Source organism: Kryptolebias marmoratus, linkage group LG16 (genome assembly GCF_001649575.2).
Source record: "Kryptolebias marmoratus isolate JLee-2015 linkage group LG16, ASM164957v2, whole genome shotgun sequence".
NCBI lineage: Eukaryota > Metazoa > Chordata > Actinopteri > Cyprinodontiformes > Rivulidae > Kryptolebias > Kryptolebias marmoratus.
The window spans coordinates 21,318,900-21,333,260 of record NC_051445.1 but is presented as its reverse complement, the minus strand read 5'-3'; the positions used below and the strand labels follow the sequence as shown (position 1 = coordinate 21,333,260).

Genomic DNA, 14,361 nt, shown 5'->3' with positions numbered 1-14,361 from the left:
ACCCCAAAAAGACTCACAGATCTGCTGTTGCATGTCTCCTGGGGGACAAACATCAAGCATCTGTTTCTCAGCTCTAATACCTCAAACAACACTATATGGGGAATGTGGGTGTTAATGGGTAAGAATCAGATATTAATTAACAATTAGAAAGTTTTATTATTTCCTTTAAGGGTGGAAAGAATCCCTTTAGTTCTCAAGTTAAATGAACCAGTTCATTCTCCACTAAACACTCCAACATTCAGGTTTTTACACGCTGATTTTCTGAGGCTGATGATGAATAAATATGTAAAATATGACATTCTGAGCAGTGAGTCAAAGGAGCCAAATTGATTTATTATTATGTTTGGAGATTGACAGAGCAAACGGAAAAAGCCACTGATGTGTTATATTTGTATGTTATTATTCATTTTATACGTTTTCAGACAAAAAATCCTGCTGTTTCTGTTGCATTTTGAGCTGTTTTTGACATTAAAACATTTATAAATTTTTCAGTAAATGCTTGTCCCTAAAACAGTGCAGCGGGTCCTTTTAGCTTCAAACTCCTCCATTGTTTGCAACGACAACCTGCATCGTCTCAGCGTCCGAGTCACAGATCAAACAGTGCGAATTATATGCCGACATAAACAAGCATATAAGTTCAGCAGGCGTGAGCAGGTTGTGTCAGAATGCAGCAGATCTCAGCTGTTCTTGCTGCGCAATCTAAATATGATCGTCCAAAACAAACTCATCGGAAACAAAAGTGACAGAGAGAAAGAGAATAATAAGTTAAGTTATTTTAGATCCTAACAAAAACAACAACAGGATTTGACTAATTTCCTGTTTCTTCTGTGATACAACCAGCTCTCAAGGAACTAAATATTTCACTCAAAGTACGTGTGGCAAACAGTGCTGGTCTTTGTGAATCTGACACATACATACGGCAGGTTGTTCTTTAAGTGCATGCAAAAACAATCTAATTTAAATGTTGGCAAAGTGCGCCAAACTGGAGAGCTGCTGTGCGGTCGGCAGCCAAATTTAAGGCGCAAATCTCTATTTACGAAGTCTTTGTGAATTAGGTGGATGACGAAATTACAAAATTGTGCCTTCAAATAATCCTTTGATGAGTCCCTGCCTCAGATTTGTATCTTTTAGCTAATAAATGAATACATTACATACAACAAAAACCCTTACCTTTCTATACTTTTATAGTCAAAATCTGACGTTTTAAAAAGCCTTTTCTACTTTTTTTTACTCTAACTAAATTTCTGATGATTAGCAGGTTAACTTCAATAAACAAATAAAACTAAGTTGCTGCTGCTGATGTGACAGCATCAGCACTATTCTCCATCCTTGTTCTTCAGATTTTCCCGTAAATCTTCAACAGATTATAGTTTTTCATTAATGTCCATCACACAAATGCAACATAAGGAAGGCGACACAGAGACACAAGTTTATCACCGGTGCTGACGACTTGAAGTCCTATCAGCGTTTTTTTTTTTTTCTTTTCAAACTCCGTGATGCATTGTGTCCCCCCCTCCCACCATACCTCTCCCTCTGCCCCCCCAACACACACATACATAAATAAGTGCCACATATAACACATTGTTATTAGAAACAGATGTTGATTTTATCGTCGGTATCTGTGGCTTCTTTCACAACGTCAACGCGGTGTCATATGCTCCGGGATAGCAGGACACATTTGCATGACATACACACCTGTCCTCCACAATCCAACACGCCGCTGTAACACGATCTGCAAGTAAAAACTCATGAGAGTAATGTTTCATTACATGACGAACAGAAGGTGAAAGCGAGGAGGGGCGGGCGGGGAGGCACGGAGATGCATAACTTAAGTAAAAGCCATCAGAACCCATATTTGTTTACAGATTTGTTTAATAAAGAAAAAACCTATAAGCAAACAAATGAATTTGCCTGTGGTTATAACCATGTATTAAGATCATCACTTACAAGCCGGGCCTCCTCTGGCCCTCTACACTGGCTATCCATCACACGTTATTATGGAAAATATAATCTGCATAAAGCAGCAACAATGCCTTGAAGAAGTTCCGCTTTTTTGTTTTACCTTTTTAAGCACTAAAAATCAGATTCTCGGTCGCTGTTAGCTAATTACAACACATTTGATCTCAATGCCCTGGAGGTGTAAAATTATAACCTCGGTTGAAAATTAGGAAAAATGTTTCACAATTAAAAACAGCGCAGGGAAGACGCTCAGACGAAGCTGATGGCGACATCTCACCTGCTTACGCTTCAGTTTCAGAGCCAAATTTGACGTCAAAGTGCAGCGAACACAGATGACCTCTGCGAAAGAAGCAAAAAGGAGGGAAAGAGGCCTCACAGCACAGCTGCAGCATTTTAAACTGCAACAAAGTTTCAATTGAAGGGCTGTTTTCCAAAGTTAGAAAGCTCCGATGTACCTGTGGCACCAGTTATGCTACAGCTCTATCTATGGTGAGATCACACAGGCGTCGCCACTTCCTTCTCACATGTCTTTCTGCATATCGCACATAGATCACAATTGTCATTACCATTTTAATAAAACGTGTCTTGTCAGCAGCATTTTCCCCTCACGTATCTAACCTCCTTCCTTTTTCCTTTTTTTTGCCTTCTCTCTGCCCCTCATATTCTAATCATCATTCTCCTCCATCACTTGCTGGGTCTAATTCCCTCTCTTCCTTCGCTTGCAAAGGACCTCTGCTTTCATCCTTGAGAAAGGCTTTAATTCGAAGTGCGACGCTGAATAAAGAAAGGAAGAGGGAGCGAGAATGAGAAGAGGGGAGAAAGTGATATGGGAAGACAGAACAGCGGCTGAGACGTTCGGGTGTCAATCAATCGGGTGCGAGGGGCTACAAGGGCCCGTGACTGGGGTGCGTTTGATCTGTGTCTTTCAAAGGAGGAACAGCGGGAAAGGCCATCACAGACGATTTGCCTCTCGCTGCTGGCCCCGGTGCCACTCTGACAGAGAGCAATCACAAGCAGGTTAATTCAACATCTACCTTCTTAATCTTTTTTCCCCTGTCTCTTTCTTTTGGTCTCGTTCTGTCGACTTAGATGAAGAACTGCTCTTCCTGCTCCTACCTCCACCTCACTTTTTTCCTTTTTTCGGGGGAGACGAAGAACGGTTCAGAAGTGCAGTTTTACATGTCTTTTCAAATCACCTCCAGTTAAACTGCTTTAGCTTCAGACAGGTTCAAAGATGTTTATTTCCATGCCTCTATACAATATATTCATACTATGTGTTTTATTATTATTATTTGAAATAAAAGCAAAGAAGAAAAAGAAACCATCAGCTGCATTTGAGATGATTTCTTTTGCTGTCAGTCACTGGTTCATGTCTGTAGTGTGGTGTGAGCTGAATATGCATTAGACATCTTGAAAATAGGCTGCCTAATTTGACTGAAAGAGGAGGATGTGCCTCCTTCAGATGACACGTTCTCTCCCGTGGCACTAGCCTGAATGAGTGAGGGGAAACAGACTTTACTGAACACACGGGTTCTTCTTTTATACGGTTTACCAAGTTAAACTTGGAGAAGGGCAAAAATACAAAAGGTACACCATCTACTTTATTGAAGGTCACCCATGTGTAAGGACAAGCAAAGGTGAGGGAAATTATGGGGGTGAAATGGTAAACATAAACCTAAAAAGTGCTTTGGTTAAAGGTGAGAGGGCACAGAAAATTTAGAAGGAGGCGTTTTTCAAAAAAAAAAGACTACTTGAAGGGAAAAAGGTTGAGCAGGGAGGTTAAGAGGTGGAAGTAAAGGAAATCTAAATCTGACAAAAGTAAAACACACCAGCTAAAGGCCAAATTCACAAATTTAAAACAAAACTTTTCCGAGTCGGAACAAGGGCACAACCCTTACTTATTCAGGTTCAGGAGGAAATAAAGACAACGGCATCACCAGAAAGCAACCGTGTTCCAGTGATGTCCTCGCCTGGCCTCTTTTCCACGAGGCTCCCCTCCTGCTCCACTGTCTTTATGTAGGGTCAGAGGGATAACAGGATAAAGGCTGTCCTCACTGCTCCGCTGAAGGACAGGCACTCTACCGATTGGATTTGGAGGTCCTCAAGGACAAAGACGAACACTGGGACACAAAGGAACCCAATAGAGGAAGGAAAAGATTTCATCTGTCTTCATGGCCTGAGTGATTGGCAGGGACGACTAGACCAGCGATCTCCAAGCACTGCTTCTTTGGGGCCAGACGGCCTCCATCATCACTGAATACCAAGACAAGATCCATCGACAAAAATGCACTCAAAAAACCTGGACGATCACACTTTAGTAGAATATTAGAAGCTTCAAGGTTTAAAATCATGAAAAGCAAAATTAAAGAGAAATAGAGGATGTGTACTACTACTACTTCTCTTACTATGACTAATAATAATGAAAAGGAAATGTAATTTATATTGGAGCAATCATCTTAGTAATTTAAGAAAATGGTTTAGAAAAAGGAACAAGGTGAGCTAGGTCAGAAAATACAAAAAATACATCTAAAATGCTAAATGATTATTACCAGAAAGTTTTAGAATGAGGAAAGGTTCAAGAATATGTTTCAGGGTTCTGCAATTAGAGACTTATCCTCGTGTTCAGGTGCATTTCTATCAAGTTTAACGACAAAAGTCCTCAAAAAAACATGACCTGGAAACAGTCAGTAGGAAACTATTTGCAAATACAGTATCAGTCAGAGTCAGGTCACTGAGTCTAAGAGGTATTTAGGGACTATTTAAGGTTTCAAAAGTGATAAATAATAAAAAAAAATATGTGTTTGTGTCTTTTTGTCCTGGTAATGAATCCAGCTGCAGACCTTGAAAGGTCTGACTGACATTCGGCTCTCCTGTTTGGAGGTCAGCAGTTAAAAGAAATAATCTAATTTTTGAGACAGTTTTAACCTGAAACACCAGGACTGAACCGCATATTTTGATTTCAGCTTCTAAACTTCAAAATGTTAGAATCAAACTCTGGCAGCCATGTTTGAAAGACTGCCAAAATTACAAACAGGACTAAGAATTGGGGTGAAGAGGGAAACAGACTTTCAAATAACGATTATTGAATTTAGAGTAATTCTGAGCTATCTGGGTTTTAAATGAGCTGGTTTAGAGAAGCATGTATGTAGGAAACACAAGGGGGCCTAGATTGACTGTTTTTCCTTTGACATTCAGTTTTTTTTTTCCAGTTTTTTTATTTGGTCTAACTTTTTTTTTTTTTTTTTAAATCAAAGATCAGAAGTCTCAAATCAGGAATTAAGGTGACATTAATAACATTGTTACGCCATAACCTGAGTAGATATCCGAGACTAGAAAGTTTCATTTGAAGACACTGAAAAAATGACATGAGTGTGTTGAGAAGCAGATTGGTGCCTCCTCTGACTACAGAACTGATCATCAGCTATAAAATTGGTGGAGTGCTCCTGTAACCCTCAGCTGATGTACAAGAGTTGTTCAGCAGCCAAAACAAACAAAACTATCACAATTGTGTGTCGTTCCAAGAAGGAATGTGTGCAAATAAGAAACAATGTTGGTGGTATGAGGCTCAAACAGCTCTGGAACAGAGGAGTGTTCAGATTTTTCTGTTACAGTAATGTTTCTAAACATAGAGAGATACTTTACTTCACATGAAGTTTTCCTTCTGATAAGAACTTCACTTGTGGTACGAGATATTCATACAGTGAACGAGGGAGGACACAGTTAATCAGCTGTTGTAGTGCATAAATTAATTCATATTCAGCACTCAGCTGATTCCTTAGGAGAGTTTGTGAATTTTTACCTGCGTGTAGGTAGGCAAGGTCTGGGTTCTCGATATCTGGGTGACTGTCCTTCAGGTGATTGCGGAACTCCATGGGAGAGTTGGTGGCGTGAATACACTTGGGGCAGTTGTACATCTTCACGCCCTCGTGTTTCCCCGTGTGGAGAATGTGCTTCCGGATGTTCTCTGCACAGTTGGATCTATAGGAGGCAAAATGAGAGCTACATTAAAGAGTTCAATTAAAGGTCTAGCATACCTTAAAGGAATGCATATCACCCACTGCCTTGTGTGCCAGATTTTAAACTAAAACCATCTTATGTTGAGAAATGAAGGAGTCAGAGCAGTTTTGGTCAAACCTCGAAATAACGTTTTAGGTGATCTCATGCAATATTGCAAGATTTTAAGTAATTTGTTAGTATTTGGAGTACGTGTTGGGAATGACTTCCTGCTACTAAATGTTAGCTTAATATCTGTAAAAAAGCTTGAATCAAGTTGACTCTAAAGTTTATAATTTGTAGATGTCCATCCAGCAATAAGTCTTGAGGGAGAAAATACAAGATAAACACCATCGACACCAAGAAGAATCTGTTGTGGTATTTTACAATTAAGATGGAAAAAAAAAGGAAGAAAACTAAAAATTCAAGCTGATTTTGGAGCTGAGGAAGGAACTATGTTTGAGGAGGTTCATTTGAAATAATTTGGTGCCTAAATACAACTACACATAACTAAAGACTGGTTTCACAAACAGAAAAATTAAACAAAGAACTGATGCTACAAGAAATACTTACATCTGGCAAAGTCTGAGAGTCTTTTATTATGTTTTTGTTTGTTTGATTTTTTTTTTTCTTTTTTACATTTTTTTTCAGTTTAGTGTGCTGGGAGGGGTGTGTGTTGTCAACTGGAAGATTCAGGTTTTTTGAATGCATTAAAGAGATATGTCCGAGGACATCCGTTATGCAGAATGTATCATGTGGAGCTGTATGAAAGGTAACAGATTATGTTGTGGTGTATGTTCTGTGCGAGTGTGTGTGTGTGTGTGTGTGTTTTGGGCTGGTCAGATAGTGCAGGCCAAGCAGTGAGCTACTGCAGGGTATAGGATGTAACAATGTCAGCTTGGAGAGTCACACACAACCCTCCTCTGATTAATGACGCTGCCTGACCTGCTCCCTGGCTCTATCTAAACCTGCCCCCAAACATACACAAACAAAACACACACACACACACACACACACACACACACACACACACACACACGTATAAGCGAATCTCTGAATGGGCAAGACCAGAATGCACATAAATAAATACACTAAATACAAACATCCAGAAACCACAGTTTGAGGCGAAATAAAAACAGTAAATTTCTGACAACAATGTGCTGGTCCAAATGTACGAACATGAATCTGTGAACTCACACAAAGACATGTGCTCACACACAATACATCATGCAAGTAAGCATGTGTAGTGTGGAACACGGTTTCACACACCATCGTGTGTTGATGGATGGGGCACTCATGCTCAGTTTGGACCTGACATTCTCGGACAGTATAATACGCAATTACTCTCCCTTATCACCTTGGCCGGGACAATAAAGCCTCACAGTGCCATAGCTCACGCCAACCAAGGAGAGAATCTGTTTTCACTTTTGCAGAGACACCTCTCTCCATCACAGGTCTTAAGTCCGGCCTGGCTTTGCTGCAGCTCCAAAAAAGACAAAGCAAGCCCTTACTGGGTGGTGCACAGGTACAAAATAAATAAACACCAGCCAGAGGTGAACAATGAGGGTTTTGAAGCAACCTCAACAAAAGATTTCAAAAATGGACCAGTGATTGTTTTACTACCATTTATGTAAATCAGTTGTGTGTGTGTGTGTCAGAAATCAGACACACACACACACAACAAAACAGAGCAAATGTTATACCTTGAAAAACAAAAGAAATGACAAATAATTCACACTTTTTCTACAAAGCACTTCACATTGTGCTTCTTATTTACCCACTTGTTCATGTAGTATATGGACCAAAGTATCTGGACACACCTGACCATCACACCAACAGGAACTGTATGGAGTTGGTGCCTCTTCTGCAGGTCTAACAGCTTTCAAGCTTCTTGAAAGGCTTTACACAAGGTTTTGGAGTGTTTCTCTTGTGCCCATTCATTCTGTAGAACACTTATGAAGTCAGACACTTTTGTTGACCAAGAAGGTCTGGCTCGCATCTCTGTTCCAGTTCAACCCAAAGGTGCTCAATGTGGTTGAGGTCAGGACTCTGTGTGTGCCAGTCAAGTTCTTCCACACCGAACTCATCGAACCATGTCTTTATAGGCCTTGCTTTGTGAACCGGAGCATGGTGGTGTTGGAACAGAAAGGGCCTTCCTCAAAGTGCTGTCATAAAGTTAGGAGGACAACATTGTTTAAAATGTCTCGGAATGCTGAAATACATGAATTCAACGATTAACAGGCGTGGCCAAATACTTTTGCTCATATAGTGTACATATAGGCCAAATCCCATTTCACCCATTAGGCATTAACTTACAATTTGCAGGTTCATATTGAAAAGTAGGGCTTTTCTGCTACACCTCAATGAAGGGGTGCTTTTTTAAGTTAAAAATTCTATCTATTGCACATTGTGCATCTAACTAGACATTACAGTGACCTCTGTGTCAGATAAATATTACTGACAAAGTTCTTGGTCATCCAGGGAATGGTACTTCTAGTAGGTCCAGATGAAGGGAACTATTTTAAAGAGGTTTCACTTCTCATCTGAGGAGCTTTCTTAGTTCAAACTAAAAAGTGTGGAGTTCTAAGCTCTACCACTGAGCATCCATCAAAGGAACAAAAAACGGTATTGATTTTAACTTAATTGATACATAATAAATAAGAAAAAAAACTTAATAAATGTTGCAAGTTCAGGTATTGTTAAGTGAATACATATTAGTTTATAAAAAAAACTGATTCAGTTTGATTTGATTCTATTCACACTCTTAAATATTCATCAATATGTTTTTACTACACAATTGGGCCTGTTTTTATTGTGATTACTTTGTTATCAGCCATGACTAACAAAGCAATAGCAGGGTCAGAGACACATCGCGGCCATCTGTTGACTCTGCTTCAAGCTAATGAAAAACAGAATATTAAACTGTCATATGCTCACAAGTTAGTGCAAATTATTTGACTAAAAAGAAATGCATTTAATGCTGAAGAGTGAACTGATCTCTTATTCCAGGGCTGGAGCATAAATAGATAAAATTTGGAGCGGAGCTAAAAGGCTCTAAAGAGAGCGCGGGTGGATTCCTAGGGGGGCCGTGCTATCTCTCAGATATGGTAATGGCGTAATTGTCATATTAAAACAACACAATGTGCGTTTAGGAGTCAGCAGGTGTCACAGTTAGTGAAAGCCCACACTAACCCTCCTACTATACACTGTATTAATTAGTCCAACACTGTTTCAACTTCCTCCCCCACCTATGCACTCACCCTGGGAGTCAGCCATACTGATACTCAGCGGATACATCACCTTATCTCTGCCACTTTCTGTCTCCCCTCTTTATTTGAGCCATTTCCATATTCCTCCTCCCCAAGACTGTATGGTAATGGGAGAGGTGTAATTGAGAGGCGCTTTGTTAGAGAAGATTTAAATGTGTTTCTTTGTGTGTGTTAAGAGTTGGGGAGGGGGTGCGTTTGGATCATTTGTGCTGTTTGGATCTTAATCTGCCGAGGAGGCCCAGTAAGCATCATTAACGCCTCCCCTCTCCTCCCTCACGGCTCCCTTCAGTTTACAAGGTTGCAGACCTAACTGGTACTGACGGGAAGGATGTCATCCTCAAAGCCACCATCACCTTGAATTGAGACACTATTTTAGCAGGCAGATTGAAACAAGAATGGTGCGGCATTCAATAAACAATAGTAGCCCCAGAAGCCCGATAACCTGACGGGGGTAGAGGCGACATATCAATTAGACTATTTAAGATGCCACAGTGACTTTAATGAGGGGGAAAAAAACTTCTCAATGTGAACAATAAGAATAACTACTTAAACAGGGAAGTAAAGAAGTTTTGCATAAATAGCTGTGGAAAAGTGAGACAGACATCATTAATTGACAGCTCAGAACTCCCAGCGCAATATCATTAGAATATTTTTACCACTATTTCCCAACTATAATTATCCTCCCCTCCATTATCTATGTCTGTCTGAATAGTAGATGAGTGGCATTTGATAGATCATTTACTCCCTGCTCATTTACATGCATTTCAGAAGCAGCTTTGATGGGGATAACATCGTATCAAGTGAGAACCATGGATGACACCCAGAACATTTAACATGGATACAGTAATGGTACAAATCAGATGTATATCTGAGAGATGAATTCATTTTCTGGGAGCGAGAACTGTCAGTCAGACAACTGCTTTATGGACTGAAATATGTGTCTACAAATGAATCATATTTCCTTCATAAACCCAACATTTAGTCAAAGGTCAAGTGTGACGCTCGTTCTGCAGCCCCTTATTCATGTAAGGCCACCAGAGGTGTTTTAGACCTGTATTCAGAGTGTATTCAAAAGGTGTGGCCCCTCACAGCTGTTTTGGGCCCCCACATTCATGTCCTCATCAACTCGCAGGATGCTCCTACGATCTCCCTCCTCATTTAACTTCCCTCTGGACCCCCCAGAACCCTCGGAGCCAGCAAAATGTTAATTTGGCCTCTAATTTAACGTTCCATTTGCTGCTATCAGTAACAATCATTACGTATCGGCCAGGGAACAATAGAACCAGAAACATTTGGCTCACTCTGAGTAATGCCTCTTTCTGATAGAGGGGTTAGTTGAGATGGTTTGATATGGAACCATAAATTAAAACTATAAGAGAAATAAATACATGTCAGCAAGTATTGATTATTTTCCCCATTTAGTTTAGCTTTGTATAACATACACAACTGTGACTCTGTCTTTTAGTGCTTTTAAAAACATCACGCTATCCTGTTAATATGGTGCATTGACGATGCTAACAATTTGTTACTGAATGGCATCATGGGTGCTTGTTTATGCTATTAAATGGGGGAGCAAAATCTGACAGATACACATCTAATGAAAGAAATGCAAATAAACCACTGCCCTGCATGCTAAAGATTTAAACACAAGATCTTGTGTGATTTGTTAGCACTCAGAGTATGTGTTGGGAATGACTCTCAGCTACTACCACGCCAAGTTTTAGCTCAGTATCTGTGAAATTGATTGAGGTGTGCGATCATTACCAGTTAAGTGCAAGAAATCAGAAACTTAAGTTCAAGCCCTGCGTTGCTACTTAGAAAAAACCCCCAAAACTTTCAAATACAGGACACTATATGACATCTACAAAACTTTCATTTTTAGGCCAAACGTAACCCAATGTATGCCTGGGTGTCCTTTCAACCTGAAAAGTGCTCACATAGGAGACACACACCTGCTCCAGGTAAATGTCTAGGACTTCCATTACATTTTTTATGAATTGATAAATACTTTGAGCTCCTATATAGAGCAATATTGCTCAAAGTTTCTTACTTGTTTCTGTCTGATTCACACTAAGAAAGAGATACAGTATGCTTTTAACACTTTAAAGAACTAATTTGCACTCTTTTTACATCTCATCTCCATGGTTGGATGCTGTCCTGCTAGCAAGCTGGCAGTGTCCAGGCTGAGTTGGACTGAACCAACTTAAAGGTGACGAGTACAATAAGTGTTATGTCTGAACTTGCCCTGTTGTCGTGGTAAGATTTTTTTTGTTTGAAGCAAAAAGTGGAGGATCACCCCAATTAAAAGGAAACTGGGATACAGTTGCTTCATTTGCTCCATTGATCAGAACTTATGCTGCTGATCATCTTTGTTGGGCATGTTAGTGTGCGAGCTGCACGGCGTACCAAGTTTGAAAACTATTAAATTGAGCCAACAACTATAAGAATCCAGTTTTACTAGATAACCGAAATGACAACCTCAAAGTGAGAGAATAATCAGATATTTGACCAAAAATGTCAAAACTGAAGCCATGAATGTCAGTGGAGCTTTTCACAGCTATGTTAAGATATATTTAAGTACGGACCAAAATGGTGGATCAAGTAACCAGAACTGGACTTTGACACAGTTAGGCTCCCACATATATTTCAGAGGGGTTTGAATAAATTCAAAATAATTCCCTTCAGTCTTTCTTGCCTTCTTTTGTACACGTTATTATTGCTTTAAAAAAAAAACAGATAAAATGAGTCAAGTGCTTCACTTCAGCAAAGCAGGTGTAGCAAGCTGCTGAAATGATTTTGTCACAGAGGGGGAAAAAACGAATGAGTGCATCTGAAACCAATGATGGGTTTGAGATCATTCCCTTTCACACTCTTCTGCCACAATCTGACGAGGAAGCACGAGGTGAGAGGAAAAAGGGAACAAATGAAGAGTGTGTGTGTGAGGGGGGGTGGAGGAGGGAGAAACAGAAAGCTAGAGAGAGATTGAGATGTGCAACGCCAGCCAAAACTTTTTCAATTTCACCGACAATTTCCTGTGTAATTACTGATGTGGTGTGATGGTGTTTTAATGACAGGGACCTGCCAGTGACAGACACATTTTGTGTGTGTGTGCGCGAGTGAGGATGTGTGTGTGTATTGTGGAGATCTGGCTGGGCCTGTTGATGATGGTAGAGTGATGAGATGGAGCCATGCTGTGGAGATTAGACCTGCCCCCCCAACCACTTTTACCCACTGTACACACAAAAACACACACAAGCATCCACACACAAAGCTTCTAGCATTAACGCTACCCCTAAGCCCCCCCACATACACAAACTAGCTTATAATGCCACCTGCTTTCTCACCATCACCCACACACACACACACTTATATGCCTCCCCTTGGACACATCACCTCCCACCCCCACGTATCAACCCCCTGATCATCAGTGCCACGGTGGCAGCCATCAGCGCCACCAACCATGTGTGGACCAATGAGTCGGTACCTGTAGTCGCACCAGGGGCAGCGGTACGGTTTCTCTCCAGTATGAACACGTTTGTGCCGTGAAAGGTGGGACTGCGTGGTGGAGGCAAAGTTGCAGAGCTTACATTTGAAGGGTCTCTCTCCTGCAGGGTGGAGGGGTTGAAAAGAAAAGACAAATGATGAGATCCAAATCACAAACTGAAACATGCAGATGACACTGATAGAAAGTTACAATTTGCATTATTTGGAAAAATAAGATTATTCCAGCAGCTTTAAAACTGTTATAAGACTAATAACGCCAGTGTTTGAGATTGTTTAAAACAGTTTATGACAATAGAAAAGGTAACCACATCATTATTTCAAGACGCAACAGACGTCTATAAATTTGAAGTCTTCCTTTTAATGGATAGAACCATTTTTTGAGGAAAATGCTTAGTATGTGGAGGGTAAATAATAATAATTTGTATGTAAATGGCCAGTCATTTTGATGCCTATTTACAAACTCAAACATTAATTTAAGAGCAGCTGCCAGAAATAGTTTCTCCCACCCCAAAATTTAGCATATTTGTGTGTTTACAATACTCATGCAATAAAGAAAATACAAAGTCACTTGACTTGGCTTGCCTTTGTAAAAACACAAACAGAAATCAATTTTCTAAAAGGGCCAAGTAACAGGTGCCATAAGTCAAAATAAAAAGAGAGGTTATAAAAATCTGTTCCCTTGGTTTAAGAATCCATGAGCATAAATTTGCAATTTCTTCCCCATGCACACAAATTTACTAACAGACATTTTTCTGATTGAGAACAAGCCTTAGATCATTGTTTGGGTTCAGTAACATCGAGGGGTTGGACCAATTTTTACTTCCAGGATCAATAATTTCTACATAAACCATTGTAAAACCATAAGCATCACCAGGGGACAATACACTACAGTCTAATTTTAATCAAAGCAAGTCATACTCCAACCTGGATGAGCTCTTAGTAACTGTCATCAAGGTAACGTGACGTTAAAAAATTCTCCAAATTTATACAAATGTGAATGTTTCTAATTTAAACTGTGGAATGACATTAACAGGAGACATAAATGTCTTATTCATAAATGCCTGATGTGATTTAGAGGAATATTATATTATATTATATTATATTATATTATATTATATTATATTATATTATATTATATTATATTATATTATATTATATTATGCAATTTATAGATGTTCCCTATATCCTTGTTTAACGTACAGTATTGCGTGAAAGTTAAATGAGGTATTGGAGACCATAAATTAACTTTGAGGTTGGTTGGTGGATTGGTGAGTTCAGTTGGTTGGCTGGGTGAGTTGGGTTTGGCTGGTTGGTTAGTTTGTTTGGGTGAGTTGTGTTGTGTTGCGTTGAGTTCAGTTGGCTCGTTGGTTGGATATACATATACTTAGATACTTTATTGATCCCATAGAAAAACTCAAACACGCAGCAGCAGCAAAACAACACTTAGTAAGTTGGAGAGTTGGGATGCTAAAAACTTACATACGCTAGGTAGTGTTTGTATTCAACACAACATGAATTAACTAACTAGGTTGCTGTGGTCTTTATAGTTTATTGGGTTTATCTTGCTTTTCATAGGTACTAGTTTGTTTTAATATTTTGTGCATGTAAGTGTTTCTCTCAGTTCAATCTGCTTCTA

At 39.6% G+C, this 14,361-nt stretch overlaps 1 protein-coding gene across 1 annotated transcript in view; it reads right to left on the bottom strand.

The window, feature by feature from the left end:
• Positions 1-14,361, bottom strand: part of znf407 (zinc finger protein 407) — a 173,622-nt gene that overhangs the window by 43,545 nt on the left and 115,716 nt on the right. The window contains exons 8-9 of the mRNA XM_017409871.2: positions 12,706-12,826; positions 5,759-5,937 (exon numbers count right to left, since the gene is read on the bottom strand). Coding sequence (XP_017265360.1) covers positions 5,759-5,937; positions 12,706-12,826 — 300 coding nt within the window. The remainder of the gene's footprint in view (positions 1-5,758; positions 5,938-12,705; positions 12,827-14,361) is intronic.